General features: G+C 40.9%; 1 protein-coding gene across 1 annotated transcript in view; it reads left to right on the top strand.

The window, feature by feature from the left end:
* The window catches only part of MYO5C (myosin VC), a 108,209-nt gene extending 95,640 nt beyond the window's left edge, over positions 1-12,569 (top strand). The window contains exons 40-42 of the mRNA XM_068992431.1: positions 10,450-10,624; positions 11,137-11,217; positions 12,417-12,569. Of these exons, the coding sequence (XP_068848532.1) occupies positions 10,450-10,624; positions 11,137-11,217; positions 12,417-12,569 (409 nt within the window). The remainder of the gene's footprint in view (positions 1-10,449; positions 10,625-11,136; positions 11,218-12,416) is intronic.
* Positions 12,570-20,118: the final 7,549 nt, after the last annotated feature.

The following is a 20,118-nucleotide window of genomic DNA, read 5'->3' as shown; positions in this document are numbered from 1 at the left end:
CCCCATAGGTGCCCAGCACTCCTTCCTCTCACCAATTGGAAGTGCTGTTAGGGAAGTACTGCCTTTCCGGTGTGTTGATCTGAGTGAACAGCACATGCATCTTAGAGACATTTGTTCATTCAGACATTGATTCAGCTTCTGCCATAAACAAGGTACTTCAGGATTGGCAATGATTTTACCATGACAACGTAAGCACTGCAATAGCAAAACATGAACACAAGTGGAAAATCAAACTCCAAGAAAAGAAACATAAACAGTGGACAGAGTGGCTTGAAACAGGCACTGGGCTTTCTGACTGCCAGGAGAAAAAGCAAAACGCCAGTAGCTCTCTGGTCTCATCTGGCACGGAGAAGCAGACCAGTTCCTGGGAAAATGTAAAAGTTTTCCTAGTACGCAGCTCTTTTTTTTGTTCCTAGTGGGCTGCCGTCTATGGGGTCTCACAGAGTTGGACACAACTGAAGCGACTTAGCAGCAGCAGCAGCAGTCATAAATTTATAAAAAATATTATCTCATGTGGAACTTTATTTCACTATCTCCACAGTAGCATTTTTATTGCAAGTTCCATTGTGGTGATTTTGCCCAGGCATTATATATATATATATATGGCTCTGCTGGCTCTTCATTGCTGTGCAAATCTCTAATTGCACCAAGTGGGGGCTACTCTAGTTGCAATGTGCAAGCTTCACATCGCAGCAGCTTCTCTTGCTGCCGAGCATGGGCTTTAGGTGTGGGGGCTTCCGTAATTGTGGCTCATGGTTTCAATAGGTGTGGCTTCCAGGCTCTAGAGCACAGGCTCGACAGCTGTGGTGTATGGGCTTAGTTGTTCCACAGCAAGTGGGATCTTCTCGGATCAGAGATTGAACCCGTGTCTCCTGAATTGGCAGGTGGATTCTTTACCACTGAGCCTTCAAGAAAGCCCAGCCAGGGTTCTTTGATAAGAACCTAGGTAGGGCCTGTGGAGACAATTCTGTTAGGAACCAGAAAGATGTGGCCCAAGTACAGACATTGCTTGTTGTCCTGAGGGAATCTGGGGAGAATACAAAAGGCATTGACTTGGGTCTTAGAGGACAAGAAGGATTTCAGCCCAAGAACTAGAGAAATGAGCACAGGCCTCAGTGAAGAAATGCTTAGGGCAGGGTATGAATAGCCCTCCTTGAAAGGAGAACCAGAGTGATGGGTGGATCTAGAAAGATGACTTACAGAGACAGAGCAGAGTGCCAGCATGAGAAATGCATGCTTTAGTCCCTTGGGAATGGCAGCAACCTCAGAGTTTTTTGTTTTTCAGAAGGCTTTAAGGTTTAGATGGATTCGTGTTTTGTGTTTTTTGTTTTTAGTAGTTGTGGGATTATTCGGGTCATAGATTTCATCTTAGGTGAGTCTGGTAGTTTTGGGTTTTCAAGGAATTAGTCCGCTTCATCACAGTTGAGGTAATGCGTGTGTCACTGTTCAGAATATTCCTTTATTATTCTTTTAATTTCTGCAGAATTTGTAGCAATGGCCCCTCTTCCACTCCTCTGTGGGTAATTTGTCTTCTCTTTTCCTTGGTCAATCTTGCTACAGGTATATCAATTTTATGATCTTTTCAAAGAACCAGGTTTTGATTTCATTGATTTTGTCTTATTTTTTAAATTTAATGGATTTCTGTTACTGTCTTTTTTTCATTCCTTCTACCTACTTTGCATTTAGTTTTCTTCTAGTTTCCTAAAGTAGAAGCCTGGATTATTAGCTCTGAGACTTTTCTTCTCTAACATAAGCATTTAATGCTATACATTTCTCTCCAAGCACTACTTTAACTCTATCCCCCAACACACAGTTTTGATGTATGTTGTTCAGTTCATTTTTGTTCAATTCAAAATATTTTTTAATTTCCCTCAAGTCTTACCCTTTGACTCTTAGATGGTATAGAAGTGTGTGTTGTTTAATTTCCAAGTGTTTAGAGACTTTCTTGTTACCTTTCTGTTATTGATTTTAGTTTAATTTTGTTGTGCTTAAAGAATATACTTTGTCAGTCAGGCTCTTAGAAACAAAAGGTAGAATGGTGGTTGCCTGGAGCTGATGAGAGAGAGAGAAAAAGGGAGTTGTTGTTCAATGCTTGTACAGTTTCAGTTTTACAAAATGTTCTGGGAGCTTTGTTTCACAACATGGTGCATATAGTTAAGACTACTATGCTATACTATACACTTACAATGGTTAACATGGTAATTTTATGTTATGTATTTTCTACCACAGTTTTTAAAAAGATCTCTAGATGCACACAGGTTAACATATACCGTAGATTATGATGCTAGAGTTCCCAACCATCCCACTTTGTCTTAGACTTTCCCAGATTTATTTTTAAAACACAAACTTATAAATACTTTTACATTGAAAAAAACAAACTTTATATTTGTTGTTGTTGGTCAGTCGTTAAGTCATGGCTCTTTGCAACCCCATGAACTGCAGCCCACCAGGCTTCCCTGTCCTTCACCATCTCCCAGAGCTTGCTCAAACCCATGTCCATTGAGTCGGTGATGCCATCCAACCATCTCATCCTCTGTTGCCCCCTTCTTCTCCTGCCTTCAGTCCTTCCCAGCATCAGGGTCTTTTCCAATGAGTTGGCTCTTTGCATCAGGCGGCCAAGTACTGGAGCTTCAGCTTCAGCATCAATTCTTCCAATGAATATTCAGGACTGATTTCCTTCAGTGTTGACTGGTTTGATCTTCTTGCAGTCCAAGGGACTCTCAAGAGTCTTCTCCATCACCACAGTTCAAAGGCATCAATTCTTTGGCGTTCAGCTTTCTTTATGGTCCAACTCTCACATCCGTACATGACTACTGGAAAACCCATAGTTTTGATTAGATGGACGTTTGTCAGCAAAGTAATGTCTCTGCTTTTTAATATGCTGTGTAGGTTGGTCATAGCTTTTCTTCCAAAGAGCAAGCGTCTTTTAATTTCATGGCTGCAGTCACCATCTGCAGTGATTTTGGAACCCAATAAAGTAAAGTCTGTCACTGTTTCCCCATCTATTTGCCATGAAATGATGAGAAAATTTATATGATTTCAGTTATTTTTAAATTTGTTAATACTTGCTTTTATGACCCAGAATACAGTCTACTTTTGTGAATATTCCAAATGCAGTTGAAAAGAATGTACATTCTTCTGTTGTTGGGTAGAATATTCTGTCAACCAGACCCAATTTGTCAATGGTAATTTGGGGGCTTCCCTGGTGACTCAGACAGTAAATAATCTGCCTGCCATGCAGGAGACCTGGGTTCGATCCCTGGGTCAGGAAGATCCCCTGGAGAAGGGAATGGCAATCCACTCCAGTATTCTTGCCTGGAGAATTCCATGGGCAGAGGGGTGGCTAAAACTTTGACTTTCACTTTCATTTTTCATTGTTCTGTATCCTTGCTGATTTTCTGTCTACTAATTCTGTTGACTACTGAGAAGTGTATTAAGTCTTCAACTGTAATTCTGAATGTGTCTATTCTTTCAATCTGTCAGTTTTGCATTATGTATTCTGAAGCTCTGTTTTTCTTACACTCTGAGTAAGGTGCATACACATTAAACATTGTTATGTCATCTTGGTGAGCTGACCCTCCTATCATTATGTGGGGGTCTCTCTTTATCCCACCCTGTTAATTTTCTCTGCTTTAACATCTACTATATGGACTTCCCCGGTGGCTCAGACAGTAAAGCGTCTGTCTACAATGCAGGAGACTCAGGTTCGATCTCTGGGTTGGGAAGATCCCCTGGAGAAGGAAATGGCAATCCACTCCAGTATTATTGCCTGGAAAATCCCATGGACAGAGGAGCCTGGCAGGCTACAGTCCACAGGGTCGCAAAGAGTAGGACATGACTGAGCGAAATGAGTCAGTTATATCTTGTCTGAAAGTCTACTTTTGAATTGGATCGGTGTTTTCGTAGTATACCTTTTCCCATCCTTTTGTTGTAAACTTATTTGTGTAATATTTGAAGTGTCAGTTCAGTTCAGTTCAGTCGCTCACTCATGTCCGACTCTTTGCGACCCCATGAATTGCAGCATACCAGGCCTCCCTGTCCATCACCAACTCCCGGAGTTCACTCAAACTCAGGTCCATCGAGTCAGTGATGCCATCCAGCTATCTCATCCTCTGTTGTCCCCTTCTCCTCCTGCCCCCAATCCCTCCCAGCATCAGGGTCTTTTCCAATGAGTCAACTCTTCGCATGAGGTGGCCAAAGTACCGGAGTTTCAGCTGCAGCATCATTCCTTCCAAAGAACACCCAGGACTGATCTCCTTCAGAATGGACTGGTTAGATCTCCTTGCAGTCCAAGGAACTCTCAAGAGTCTTCCCCAACACCACAGTTCAAAAGCATCAATTCTTCAGCGCTCAGCCTTCTTCACAGTCCAACTCTCACATCCATACATGACCACTGGAAAAACCATCACCTTGACTAGATGGACCTTTGTTGGCAAAGTAATGTTTCTGCTTTTGAATATGCTAGTTGGTCATAACTTTCCTTCCAAGGAGTAAGCGTCTTTTAATTTCATGGCTGCAGTCACCATCTGCAGTGATTTTGGAGCCCCCCAAAATAAAGTCTGACACTGTTTCCACTGTTTCCCCATCTATTTCCCATGAAGTGATGGGGAGCATATATTTGGGTCCTTTTTTTTATTTTATCTGGTCTGACAATCTCTGTTTCTTTATTGGTATATTTAGACCATTTTAATTTAATGTATTTATTGATATATGTTATATTTAGATATAAGTCTACCATTTTGTTATTTTCTATTTGTTCCTTCTGGTTTTTATTTCTTTGATTTCCTGTTTCTGTCTTATTTGGGGTTCTTTGAACATTTTTGGCCTCCTTTTTAAATTTCTCTATTGTGTTTTCTCTATATCTCACTGTATCTTTTTTAATGGTTGCTCTAGAAATTACAGTATCATCCTTAGCTTTTTTCAGTCTATTTGGAATCAATATCTTTTATTTTTAGATTGGATTTTTAAAAAGCTGTTTATTTGGATTTTTTGGTCACACTGCATGGCATGCATGGCCCTGGTTCCCCAGCGAGGGACTGAACCCTGGCCCCCTTCACTGAAAGTCTGGAGCCCCAGCCATTTATCACATTAAGTGAAATGTAGAAACCTTACCGTCACATAGGCCCCTTTCCTCTCTTTGGTTTGTTTCGTAGTTGTCTTACGCTGTATTCTACATACATCAAAAACTCTACCAGACAGTGTTATAATTTTTAGTTTCAGTTTACCTAGGATATTTTCAAGGGCTCAAAAGGAGAGGAATAGTCTTTTATATTTATCCGGATATTTACCATTTCTGTAATTTCTTCATTTCTAATGTTTCAAGTCTCACTTGTTCCCCCCAGATCTCATTTTGATCTCATTTTCCTTTTGCCTGAGAAAATTATTTCAGTAATCCTTTAGAGCAGATTCACTGGCAGTAAATTTCCTTAGCTTTCTTTAATCTAAAAATATCTTTATCTCACCTTCTATACTTGACCTATACTTCCTGAACCATATTTTTGTAGGCTGCCAATGTCTGGGCTGACAGTCCATTTTTTCATCAGTTTTAAAATGTTTCACTTTTTTCTGGTCTCCATGGTTTCTGATGAGAAATGCACAATCATTGAATTATTATTTCCCTACAAATAATACATAGTTTTTCTCTTATTGATTTCCAGATTTTTTTCTTTGTGTTTAGTTTACCACAGTTTGATTATGATGTGACCAAGTATGGATTTCTTTGAGTTTAGCTTCTTTGAGATTCTCTGGACTTCTTAAATCTGCAGGTTTGTGGATCTCACCAAATTTGGAACATTTTCAGCCATTTCTTCAAATGTTTTGTCTGCATCATACTTTCTCCTTTCCTTCTGGAATTTCAGTGACAGAAATGTTAGAGATTTCATTGTTTTTTCACCCCTAAAGTTCTGTTCTTTAGGTTTTTCCTTTGGACTTTCAGATTGCATAGTCTTTGTTTGGTCCCTTGAAGTTCTCTGACTCTCTTCTGCTGTTGAGCCCATTCAGTGAGTTCTTTTGTTTCTGTTGCTGTATTTTTCAGCTCTACAATTTTTCAGTCATTTTTTTAACATCTTGTGTCTTTTCTGAGATTTTCTGTCTTTGCATGTATTTCAAGATAGTTTGTCTTTACTTTTTGGAGCATTTTGTGATAGCTTCCTTTGTCAGATGATTCCAACATCTGTGTCATCTCAGAGTTGATATCTATTAATTGCATTGTACAATCTGTTGAGATTTTCCTGTTTCATATGCCTAGTAATTTTAAATTGTATTCTGGATACTCTAGTATTATGAGACACTGAGTCTTTAAATCCTGTGGAGAATGTTGATATTTTTCTCAGATAATCAACCCACTGGGGTTCAGGTTCTGAGAATAATTCTGATTCCTTGGTCAGCTCAGTTTTCAAAGCCTTCGTAATGCTATTTGCTTCTATCTTACGTGTGACACACAGTGGCCAGTCTGAAACTTGGGTGGTGCTCAATCCATAGTTTAGTCCTCAAAGTTTTAAGTGTGCAGATTCCTGCATGGGCTCAGGGGAGTGCCCAGGAGTTCATCAGCAAATTTAAGGGTCACCTTCCCGAGCTTTTTCTTCTCCATAATACTCCTGGTACTTTCCGGATCTCTGAGGACCCTTCCTTTGGTCCTCCAGACAGAAAACTTGGGCTTTACTTAGCTCACTCTGCTGCACTCCCAGCACATGTCCCCATCTGGGGTCAAGTGGTGGGAGGACAGAGCTAGAGGTGTTCACCCCCATCCTCTTGAGCTACAGTTCCTCCAGCTGCAGGAAGTTCCTCTCTGCTTTAGTTTGCTGCTGGAGCCTGTTGCCACCACCATAGGACTGTTTGGGGCTTGCGCATAACAGAGTGAAGAAAAAGAAAGAAAAGGAGAAATAAGAAAAACAGAATTTCTACCCTCTCTCAGAGTATTAGGGCACCCCTTTTCAGCACCTCAAACCGGAACTGGAGGGTTCCTCCTAGAGCTCTTAGTTGACAGCAATGTCCACTGCTGAATTTCAGGCTGCTTTGAGTTCAAACCAGTGACTAGCCAAGGGGAAGGTACTGGTAAACTCAGTATTAATTGGGTGCTACTTCAAATTCTGGTCTTCTTCCCCACACCACCTGCTACTGTTTAAAGTCCTCAGATAGTTGTTCCAGGCATTCCATCCAGGTTTTATAACTGCATTCCGTGGGAGACACAAAATGGAGTGCTTATTCCAGCTTACCAAGAACTAGAACTCCCAATACAGATTTTTGAGTAGGAGGATTAAGATGCTCAAAATTCAGATTTAGAAAAACTGTGGCAGAATTGAATAGGATGGATTAGAAGGGATGAGATGGGAGGCCCATTAGGAATCTACTGTAATTAGAACTTAAACTAGTGGGACAAAATTGACCATGACAGTGTTGAGGTAGGGTGGGGGTGCTTACCAGAGCAAGAGAAGTCATTTCACACTTCTCCTTATGGAATACATTAACTCAGCATTATTGTCCCAGTGATATAACCCATGGGGAGTTGCTAATCTGGAAGGTCAGAGCTAGGGCTGACCTTAGAGATCACCTAGTTCACTCAATTTCTTAAACAGCTTTATTGATATATAATCTCCATGCCATACAGTTCACTTGTTTAAAGTGTAGAGTTCAGTGAAGTTTGGTATATTTACTGAATTATGTAACCATCACCATAATGTAATTTTAGAAAAGCTTCATCACTCCAAAAAGAAACCTTAAACCCAGTATCAGCCAGTCTTATCCCCTACCCACATCCCACTGAGGAGTCCCCTCCTCCTCACCTCAGTTCACTTCAATTCAGTCGCTCAGTCATGTCCGACTCTTTGTAACCCCATGGATACCAGGCCTCCCTGTCCATCACCAACTCCCGGCGTTTACTCAAACTCATGTCCATTGAGTCGGTGATGCCATCCAACCATCTCATCCTCTGTCATCCCCTTCTCCTCCTGCTTTCAATCTTTCCCAGCATCAATGTCTTTTCCAATGAGTCAGTTCTTTGCATCAGGTGGCCTTAATATGGGAGCTTCAGCTTCAGCATCAGTCCTTCCAATGAATATTCAGGACTGATCTCCTCTAGGATGGACTGGTTGGATCTCCTTGCAGTCCAAGGGATTCTCCAGAGTCTTCTCCAACACCACAGTTCAAAAGCATCAATTCTTCAGTGCTCAGCTTTCTTTATGGTCCAACTCTCACATCCGTACATGACTATTGGAGAAACCATAGCTTTGACTACACAGACCTTTGCTGACAAAGTAATGTCTCTGCTTTTTAATATGGTGTCTAGGTTGGTCATAGCTTCTCTTCCAAGGATCAAGTGTCTTTTAATTTCATGGCAGCCATCACCATCTGCAGTGATTTTGGAGCCCAAGAGAATAAAGTCTGTCACTGTTTCCATTGGTTTCCCCATCTATTTGCCATGAAGTGATGGGACCAGATGCCTTGATCTTGTTTTTGAATGTTGAGTTTTAAGCCAGCTTTTTCACTGTCCTCTTTCACTTTCATTAAGAGACTCTAGTTCCTCTTCGCTTTCTGCCATAAGGGTGGTATTATCTGCATATCTAAGATTATTGATGTTTCTCCCAGCAATCTTGATTCCAGCTTGTGCTTCATCCAGCCCAGCATTTCACATGATGTACTGCATATAAGTTAAATAAGCAGGGTGATGATATACAACCTTGATGTACTCCTTTCCCAATTTGAACCAGGACATTGTTCCATATCCGGTTCTGTTGCTTCTTGACCTTTATACAGATTTCTCAGGAGGCAGGTAAGGTGATCTGGTATTCCCATTTCTTTAAAAATTATCCAGTTTGTTGTCATCCACACAGTCAAAGGCTTTAGTGTAGTCAATGAAGCAGCAGTAGATGTTTTTCTGGAATTCTCTTGCTTTTTCTTTGATCCAATGGCAACATCAAATATATTCTTTCTCTACAGATTTGCTTATACTGGACATTTTTTAATAAATGAAACCATAAAACATGTTGTCTTTTGTGAATAGCTTCATTCACTTAGTGTAATGCTTTCATATATCACCCATGTAGTAGCAGGTGTCAGTATCTCACTCCTTTTCACTGTTGAATAACATCTTATTGTATAGACAGACCACAATTTATTTATCTCTCCACCAATTGGTGAACATTAGGGTTGTTTTCATTTTTTGACTATAATGATTCATGCTCCTATGAACATTTGTGTATGATTTTTTGTGTGTGGACCTTTCAATTCAGAGTTGCTGGGTCAGATGGTACTTCTGTGTTTAACATTTTGAGGAAATGCTTGTTTTCTCTAGCAGCTGTACTATTTACATTCTCACTAGCAATGTGTGAGTGTTCTCAACACCCTGATTTACCAAGAGAGGTAGAGTAACTTTCCAGGCTCACAAAACAGATTGATGAGATTAAAATCCATGCCTCTTAATTCATAAACCTATGATAGTAAGTGACAGAAACTAGAACTGAAACCCCAGTGAACTTAGAAAACCTTCTACCAGTTGAAAATTTTCTGGTACTTTAGGAAAAGAGTTCAAACAATTTTTATACCAGTGTAAGTCCCCTCTTGGAAGGAAAGTTATGACGAACCTAGATAGCATATTAAAAAGCAGAGACATTACTTTGCCAGCAAAGGTCCATCTAGTCAAGGCTATGATTTTTCCAGTGGTCATGTATGGATGTGAGAGTTGGACTGTGAAGAAAGCTGAGCACTGAAGAATTGATGCTTTTGAACTGTGGTGTTGGAGAAGATTCTTGAGAGTCCCTTGGACTGCAAGGAGGTCCAACCAGTCCATCCTAAAGGAGATCAGTCCTGGGTATTCATTGGAAGGACTGATGCTGAAGCAGAAACTCAAATACTTTGGCCACCTCATGCGAAGAGTTGATTCATTGGAAAAGACCCTGATGCTGGGAGGGATTGGGGGCAGGAGGAGAAGGGGACGACCCAGGATGAGATGGCTGGATGGCATCACTGACTCAATGGATGTGAGTCTGAGTGAACTCCGGGAGTTGATGATGGACAGGGAGGCCTGGTATGCTGCGATTCATGGGGTCGCAAAGAGTCAGACACGACTGAGCAACTGAACTGAACTGAAGTCCCCTCTTCAAATATCATTATGAGTTTTTCCTTTAAGATATTTTCAAATCTATTATTAAAGGTACATTAATAGATCGTTTTATAAATTATTGTAGTCGCTGCTCTTTGCTCAGATTTTCTCCAAAGTTTATTGCTATTATGGCCACTCTACGTATACAATCATGATCCTTAGAATCATGGATCATGAGAGCTGATCACCTGGCCCAGCCCCCTCTTGTTACAAATGAAGAAACTGCTGGACATCCTAAGGATCTTAGTGAACACTGGTACCATGTTAGGACATGCTTGGGGACTCTACACCTTCCCCTAAAGTGTTCTAAATGGATCACCCACTGTTCTCTGCTCCTCTGGCTTTTACTCCAGGTGCAACATCAGTTACTTAGAAGAATGGCTTAAAGATAAGAATTTGCAGAACAACTTGGCCAAGGAAACTTTGGAGCCTCTTTCACAGGCAGCATGGTTGCTTCAGGTCAAGAAGACCACCGACAGTGATGCCAAGGAGATCTACGAACGCTGTACCTCCCTTTCTGCTGTGCAGGTAATCAGGTTTGTTCAGTGTCTCCCCGATCCTCACCAGCAGGTCATGTGACTGGCATCCCCTTTCCTGGCTTAGCTGGCATGGGGTGCATCTGCATCTCTGTGTGCTCTTTGGGGAGCATACATATCTCCATGGCCCACCCACTTATCTAACAAGCATTTATTAAATACTAACTCTAGACCTTGAAAACCTAAAAGCTCGTATGGCACATTCCCTGCCCACAAAACCACAGATGTGTGTGTCGGGGGAGAGGATGTAGGGGTAGAGAAGGCTGGAAATGGGGAATTGTCTCACAGTCATCTAACTATATGATGTCCTTGCTCCCATCTGTGCTCTTCTCAGCTTGTTTTCTCTTTGCTTGGGGAAAAAAATAACACATGGATCCTAGAGCCAAATTACAGTATTAAAGAACCACTTGTGGTTCCCAACTGTTCCCAGACCACTGGAACCATCGTTTCATGGACAAAGTTATCCTTTTCGTGGCCTTATACCATCTTATGCATTGTTTGCAGATCATAAAGATTCTTAATTCATACACACCTATAGACGACTTTGAGAAAAGAGTGACTCCATCCTTCGTTCGCAAAGTGCAGGTAAGATGCTTAAGATGTGCCTTTTAATTTTTAGTATGAGAAAGCGATATTTAATGACCGCTATAGAAGTTCAGAAAAGTACATGTACCAAATATACAAAGGAAAGGCACACAGGAAAAATGGCAGAAATCTTCCCTGTCAGATTCCCCCTGCTCTCAGAACCCATTTTAGCCCTGGTGGGAAGGGGCTGGAAACACCAAAACCGTGACTCACAGTCTACATCCCTTCAGCGTGTCGTTTCTCATCAGCTTTGAGCGTAGACAAGGGAACAGAGGCTGAATGGAAACAGAGAACCTACGTCCTCATTTTTTCTTATTTTAATCCCCAAAGTTTCTTTCCCAGTGCCTTAGGGCAGCAGTTCTCAAAGTTTCATTCAAGAGTCTTTGGTGAGGTGGGGAGGAGTGGATCCTTGAGATAATTTCAGAGAGTCTGCAAAGTCTTCCTGTTTCCAAATATATACCTGTGTGAGGCAGACTTTTCTTCACACACTGCAACCAGAATAGCAAAGCACTACAGGTGAATGCGGAAGCAGATACAAGATTCCGCCTGTCATATTAAGCCAGTCACCAACATTTACAAAATTCAAAAAAACAATACTACTTCTCAGTAGTTTTTAAAAATTTTCTTTCAAATTTGAGTTATTTTTCAATAAAAATATGTTAACATGTCTTAGGCTTTTCTTGTGATTTTAATGAATTAATAAGTATTTTAAATTATTGTTTTATTACTAATATGATAAATATCCATAGCTCTAACCACACGCACGAAAGCTGTTTGGGGTCCTCAGTAATTTAAGATTTTAAAGGGGTCCTGAGACCAAAAAGTTTGCAAACCACTGAACTAAAAATAATTGTGAATGCAATAAAAATTTAATACTGAGCTCCACTCATACGCTGAGAATTATGCCATGAGAATAGGTAAGAATAGAAATTAGATCGATTTACAGTCAGCCCATCCTGGGGGAAATTAACTTCTGAAGTGAAAAAGAGCAAGTAAGTCTTCACGAGAGCTGGCCTGGAAGACCCAAATAGACCATTTCACCTTGTGCTGTGCTGTTGAAAAGCCCTTTTGTGTGTTATCTCACATGATTTTGAAAAGAGTTTTTCACTGTTGTGTTTTCCTTACTCTTGACTTCCAGACAGCAACACAGCAGAGTGCACTGGTTCGCTTATGCATTTTCCCCCTGGTTCTCATTTCAGGCTCTCCTCGCCAGCCGAGAGGATTCCTCACACCTGATGTTGGACACCAAATACCTCTTTCAAGTCACATTTCCTTTCACTCCCTCTCCACATGCTCTGGAAATGATCCAAATCCCCAGCAGTTTTAAGCTTGGCTTTCTCAATAGATTATAGCAGGAGAAAAGGGCATAAGTGCACTTTTCTTTCAAAAGCTCAGTGAAGCTCAAATAAGAGGGATGTGGCTTACACCTGATTGGAACTGGAAATGCTTTGGAATGTGATTTAATGAAGAAAACAAGAATTCTCCCAAATGGGCCACATCTCCTCTTGCTCATGGTGATGGTGCTGCCGCTGTCATCATGTAAGAATTAACACACACCAGTTGAGGTTGGAAAGGCCACATCTACCTTTGGAATCTCAGCCAAATTTTACTAGAATTCCTTCAATACTCATATTTTCCGCCTGGTGCTTCTATCTGGTGATAAGGGTCCACCCAGTGGGAGTGAGACTCTCGGGACACAGCTTATCCTGTTTTCTAAGGTTCATGGGAAGCCCAGATATTTATGAAGCCACAGATGGGTCCAGGACTGTCTTTCAAATAATCCCATTGGACCATGATCCATCAGAAATTCTCTCACCCACATGCTTGCTTGATGAGGGTGAGGGTGCTTCACTAACTCTTTTTACTAAAGACACTTCTGCATTAAAAAATATTTATTTCAGGCCCCTCTAATTTTTAAGAGAATATTCAATCTGAAATAAATCATGAAGTATTTTTATGTAAATATTCATTTAAAACTAATATATCATTCAAGTCTAACTCCCATATCATTTATCATCTCCTCCAAAAGAACACATCATTAAATTTTCTCTGCCAACATATTTGCCATAACTTTTCATTGTTTAATATCTTTCATACAATGACTTAAAAAATAGTTTGAAAAGGCAACCTAAATGATTTTTTCTGTCTTATCAGCATTCAAATATGTTTTAAGATTTCCCCATAAAAATAACTGAAAAATTATGTCAGTTCCTTCTTTTGAGAAATCTCCCAAGTTTTGTGGGAACTGACTATTCATTGTTCCTCCAGGTTTCCTTATTTCTTCCTTTCAGAGCACAAAACGTGACTTGATAAGCACTCCTAGCCTGTGAACTCAGTGCTCTTCCATACCTCTCCATAGTCACAGGCCACGGCTGACTCTGTAATATGGGCATATACCTTAGGAGTGGAAATAATCCATAATGTCTTTTCATATCATAAATGATTTAATTTAGTTCACTCAGATATATTGTATATGAAGAAATGAGAAGTAGAACTTTGTAATATTTTAATCAATAAAATTACCACATGATCTGGGTCAAATTATTTTATTTGCCAGGAGATTACATTTTTCCTAAGTGCACAAGGTTTATGCTTTTCTTTAAGGGTCATACTTAAAGATGCTGCAGATGTTACAGATCCATCACACCTCATAAAACACATATAAAATTTTTTAGCGAGGAAGTAAATATGCCCTCTTTGGCTATATCTCCATGTAGCTCCCAGACTATGCCAGCATTAGGGGCTACTTGGCAGAGAGTTAGCTGGGTTTTGATTCACATGGATTGCCTTCTTCCTGCCCCTTCCAGGTCTCCCCTACACCACAAAGAGCCCATCACTCTTCCTTTTTGGCTCTCATAACTCTTGTACCCTGTGAGCTCCTGGAGAAAAGGTCATCTCAATGCTAGCAAGTGGAACTTCAGGAGCAGAGTCCTACCGAAGGCGGCAGGGTTTGTAGGGGGTCAGTCTTGGGAAGGAGTAAATCTTGTTTGAAGACAAGGGGACCTGCAGAGCTTGCAAAGCATAGGCATGGAGAAAGGGGCAGGGGAGCACTCACTGCACTGTCTTGATCCATTCTACAAAGCTGAAGTTGGCAAGGGTGACCAAAACCATGAGGTACTGATGGGGTGAGGACTGTGAAAAGGCAGGAGCTGCTGCTAACCTTCAGTAACAGGTAAATGTCAGGGTCACTCAGTGAAGCAGGGTGTGAATTCACGGGGGTCAAACCTGCCAAACTCTGCTTCCTGCAAACTGGTCCACGGGGTTTCTGAGGGAACCTGGTGGTGTGGAGGGTCAGAAGGCCTAAGGGGTGAGTGAGTGATGCAACCTGCAGTGAGTGCACCAGCTGTGAACACAGAGCTGGAGGTGGGAAAGAAGAGAGCTGCTGAGCTGTAAAGTCCAGATAAGGAGATTAGTTAGACGGATGCGGTTGCCTTAGCACCTTGAAGCTGCAGCTCTAACTTCACATTCTGCTGATCGGTTCCAAGTGTTGACTCTCTGGAAGGTATGTATGTGTTACCATTAGAGTACTCAGGCTTCCTTAAATGCTCAGAAAAGTGTTCAGATGTGTGCATACCAAGTTGTTGACAGGGGTCTTTCTGGGCAGTGAGAGTATAGGTAAAGGATGTTATGGTAGTTAATCTGTATGTTCTAATTTTTCCACATTTCACATGTATTTCTTCTGAGATAGGTGCTTTGTTTTAAGAATATATTTATTTTTATATAAATTAAGCATCTTTACAATTTAATCAGTTTTAAAAACTGACCCACATAACACTTCACATGTCAACGTAAATCTTGGAGTGCAGCATATAGAATAGAAAGAGGTTTCTAACACTAAACATTACACAGTTTTAATGCCTGTGAGACTCACCCATTCATTGCCATGTGTATCAGCAGTTTATTCTTTTTTTAGATGAACATATCATAATTGATGTATCTATCTAAATTGACAAATATTTGGATTTTTCCAGCCTGGGGCTATTAAAAATAAAACTATTATGACATTCATGGGTTTTTTTTTTTTTGAGGATGTAAGTATTCATTTCTGTTGAGTATATATCAAGGAGAAAAATGATATGTTTGCGTAGCTTTAGTGGATCTTATCAATTAGTTTTCTAGTGTGGTTGCACCAGTTTATTCTCTCACCAGCTGAAGTGGTCCACTTCTCTACATTCTCACCCACACTTCATGCCATCAGTCTTTTTACTCTTAGGTGTTCTGGTGGGTAAGTAGTGGATTCACAGTGTGTTTTAACTTGCATTTCATTGACGCCTAATAATGTTGAGCACCTCTTTATCTGTTTATTGACCATATGAATATCTTCATTTGTTAAGTGTCCAAGTTTTTGCCCACTTAAAAATAATCTGTACTGAGATACAACTGCACACAACATAAATCTCACTATTTTATAGCATACATTTCAGTGGTTTTTAGTAAATTCACAAGCAAAGTACATTATCTAATTCTAGAAAATTTCCATCACCCCAGAAAGAAACCCCATACTCGTTAAGCAGTCACTCCAACCCCCTGCCTCCCACCTGTTGGCAACCGCTAATCTCCTTTCTGTCTCTGTGCATTTGCCAACCTGGATGTATTGTATAAATGGAATCATCATCTGTGGCCTTTTGCATCTGACTTATTTCACTTAGCATAAAGTTTTCAAGGTTCACCCATGTTGTAGCACATCAGAACTTCATCCTTTTTTTAATTGCCAAATAAGAGTCTACTGGATGAACAGACCACATTTTCTTTATTCATTCCTCAGCTGATGGATATGCTAGTTGTTTCCACTTCTTTGGCTTAAATGCTGCTACAGATATTCATGTGTAAATTTTATGTGCACATATGTATTTGATGGTCTTGGAATATGGCCAGGAGTAAATCTGCTTGGTCATTTGGTAGCAACCATGTTTAACTTCTTGAGTAACTGCCAAGCTGTTTTCCACAGAAGCAGCAACATTTTACATTCCCACTGGCAAAGTATGAGGGTAATTTTGCCCATTTTTAATTGGGTCAATGAAGCACAATTTTAAAAGTGAAAACTGGGGATACCCTATATATCCTACAGTAGGATGTTGGCTTATTAAATTGTGATACTCCATCACTCCATAGTATAAAATAATACTAAAGCTATTACCAAAAAACAGATAGCTCTGTAAGCAGTAACAGAATAAGTTAGGTAAAAAAGCAAGTGACTAACAGTTCCATTTACGTAACTAACAAAGCTTCATCCATGGCATCAGAAAACTCTAGAAGAATAGCCTCCAAACTCAGGGAACTGAGTGTAGGGTAAATAATGGGAACTTTCACTTTTGACTTTCTATCCTTGGCGCTGACTTCTTAAAAAAATAAACATGGGGTAGTAGGCAATTTGGTAATTTTTTTTTTTTTTTGGAACTGTATATTTAAGTGAAACATTTCAAAGAAGTTTTGTGCTTGGCTTAGGGTTAGGTAACTCCTACTGCAGTGCAATCTCATGTCGGAATTTGTTAAAAATGGGGTATTTTTATTTTTTTCTTGTCAAAGTGCCCACTGAAGCTTTTGCTCTAGCTGTGAAAAGTTCCCTCATCATAAAAATGATTATTTTCAATAAGTACAATAGACTGTACTAAAATTAAATTTAGCCCATGTTATAAAAACTAAATGGAAAATACCAGGATGTAAAGAGTACACACAAACAGTATGACTCCTGGTCCTAAAAATCTATTCCTGCATAGCTAAAATCTGAAATGGAGTCTCTCTGGGCAATGGGATTATGGGTGATTGTTTTCTTCCTTATACCTTTCTGATTTTTCCAAATTTTCTACAATAAGCATGTATAACGTTTATAGTTCTAAAATGCTATAATCTTCCAAGTTTACTTTGTCTCTTGCTCATGTTCAACCGACCAGATCTAAAATGCTAGCTATACAAATGGTTGATGTGACTCAAGACTTGTGGTCTCCATTTAAAAATTGGTGTTTTCCAAGAATATGCAATGACATGCGAAGATGAAAACACTATTAAGCAGAAAACTAAGTTCAAAATTGCATATGGCATGTAATTCCAATTTTTTTAATGTATACTCATAGATACCTATGGAGATACTAGAATAAAACAAAATGCTAACAGAGGTCAGTTACTTGTTAGGACAAGGCATGTAGATGACAGATTTTCCTTCTTCGTGTCCTTCTATTTCCAATTATGTATAATGAACATGTACATCTCTTATAATGTGAAAAAATATAAAATTCAGTATGGGAAAAGTCTTTATCCAGATTTGGAATATTGACAATTTTTTAAAGTTTTTATTGGAGTACAGCTAATTTATAATTTTGTGTTTCAAGTGTACAGCAAAGCAAATCAGTTATACAAATACATATATCCACTCTTTTTAGATTCTTTCCCCCATAGATCATTACAGAGTACTGAGTTCCCTGTGCCATATAGTAGGTACTTATTCATTATCTATTTTATATATGGTATGTCAATCCCAATCTCCCAGTGTATCCTTCCTCCCCATCCCCCAGTAACCATAAGTCACATCCGTGACTCTTCTGTTTTATAAATGTTCGTTTGTTCCTTAAAAAAAAAAAAAAGATTCCACATATAAATGATATCATATGATATTTGTCTTTCTGTGTGGCAATTTTTCTACTTCTCTCTTGGTGGGAGTCGATCTCCCATAATTCCTAGTCATCCTTCTATTCCTTCTGCACTTAGTTCCTGGGGTTCCTCTCACCTTCCATCCCTGCAGCTACTACTCTGTCCAGAGCTTATTTCCTCTTCTCCAGTACTTGATAAAAGTCTCTTAACCTAATTGATTTTCCTGCTGTACACTCTCTCTCTGACCTACTTGCAGAAGTGCAAATGCTGGAATAATCCACTTGAATGACGTCACTCCCTGCTGAAAACCCATGGCTCACCTTCCTAATGCTATTATTTGGAGTCCTGAGCACGACCTTGTGACTGGCCACTTTGGCAGGTTTGGGCAGTGGCGGGGGATGGGGGAGGTGGGGGCAGCATTACCAGGCCCCCACCCCAGGCCAGTCCCTGGTGGGCAGGCCCTTTCCCATTCTTTAACTCTCTTTTTGTGACAAAGCAGGACAGCTTGATGGGGGGGGCTCTGTGGTAAGGGTCGTGGACTTCCTCTGCATACAGATTCAGGCTCCGTCACTGACCTTGCCCTTGTTAATCCCCCAGGTCTCCCTTGTGGTAACACAGATGTCCTGTGTCCCTCCCTGGGTGGCTGTGAGAAGTCAGGCCAGCACTCCGCGGTGGTCAATAGCTGATTTCCCTTCAGATCCCTTGTCCTTAGGGGACCGCCTTCTACTCCTTCGTTTCTTAGAGACCTCAAGAACTCTGCAGCCACCTCTTGGCTGTGGGAGTCCACTTCAACTCATGAGTTCCCTGGTCTCCCCAGCCCCATGGGGACCCCTGCATGGTAGACACCCCCCCCCCAGGGGTGTCCCCACTGCCACCTGCCCCACAAATACATCCCTCTCAATTTGGACTCTGTTCAAACATTCAGGCTAGTGCCCCCAAAGCTCTTTATACTCAAGGGATTTCTTCTCTGAACCTTGACATGGCCCACCCTCTGGAACATGTATTAAATTGGTGTGGCTACGACGGCTGTCCCCTCCCACCTTCACCCCCTGGTCCTCATTCTCCAACAGTGGTGCCCTGACCCCTCAGCCTTCCAACAGAAACCTAAGAGACATCCTAGACATGTCCCTCCCCTCCCCCAAACATCACCAAGTCCAGTTCCCTCTCCTTTGAAGCATGGTCCAAATCCATTCCACAGCGTTGCCTTAGTACAGGATTTCATCTCGTCTAAACTGTGGCCATAGACTCCTCTCTGCTTTTTCCTCACCTCCAGCCTCATCCCCACTCCCCTCCTTTTCCCTGCTGCCACAGCTTCTCCTGTTGTAGCCACTCACAGGGCAGCATAACATCCATGGAGCACTCACTGTATTCCAGCCTTGAGCTAAATTCTTCATGTGCTGTCTCTCATAATTCCCCTGACACCCCCATGATGGCAGATGCTGAGATTCCCATTTGACAGAAGAGCAAAGATGCAGAGAGGTGAAGTCACTTGCCCAAGTAGTGGGGCCAGGACTGGGTCAGCCAGAGCCCCACCTTTTAGCACAAATGCTTGTTTCCTCAAGGTTACCCTCCCTTCGGTGACCTGGGCCTGTCTGTTGACTTCTGGGTGGACAGGCAGTGACCCCTGGATCTGTGACTGGCAAATGTTTCATAAATGAGGTGTGTTCCTTACAGGGAACCGACACCACATTTACTTGGTTGGGGTCAGGCTCCAGATTTTCTGACTCTTAATCTTTACTCCAAAAGTTCATCTGGAGAGGAGGAATTTTTTTAAGTTTTAAATTACAGAATCCACTATAAGGGGCTTCCCTGGTGATTCAGTGGTAAAGAACCCACCTGTCAATGCAGGAAATGTGGGTTTGATCCCTGGGTCGGGAAGATCCCCTGGAGAAATGAATGACAACCCACTCCAGTATTCTTGCCTGGGAAATCCCATGACAGAGGAGCCTGGTGGGCTACAGTCCATGGGGCCACAAGAGAGTTGACACGACCTACAGACTAAACAACAACAACAACATTGTAAGGCCCCACAGGATTAAAATACTGCACTGCAAAGATCGATTGTGTCCGTGTCTGTTCAGAAAATCTATTATCTGACACTTTCTTACTGATTAAATAAATGAGCTGGTATTGACCCAGCATGTTGTAATAAATTGAAGGTTACAAATTAACTGCATAAACTTTATTTGCATGTACCGGTCTGAGAAACTACCATGATAACAGGAAGATGAGTTGATTTTTTTCTGCCACACCTTATGGTATGCAGGATCCTAGCTCCCCGACTAGGAATTGAACCCAAATCCCCTGCAGTAGAAG

Source organism: Capricornis sumatraensis, chromosome 2 (assembly GCF_032405125.1).
Source record: "Capricornis sumatraensis isolate serow.1 chromosome 2, serow.2, whole genome shotgun sequence".
In the NCBI taxonomy this organism is placed as follows: Eukaryota; Metazoa; Chordata; class Mammalia; order Artiodactyla; family Bovidae; genus Capricornis; species Capricornis sumatraensis.
Note: the sequence above shows the minus strand (reverse complement) of the source record. Positions and strands in the feature narration are given on the sequence as shown.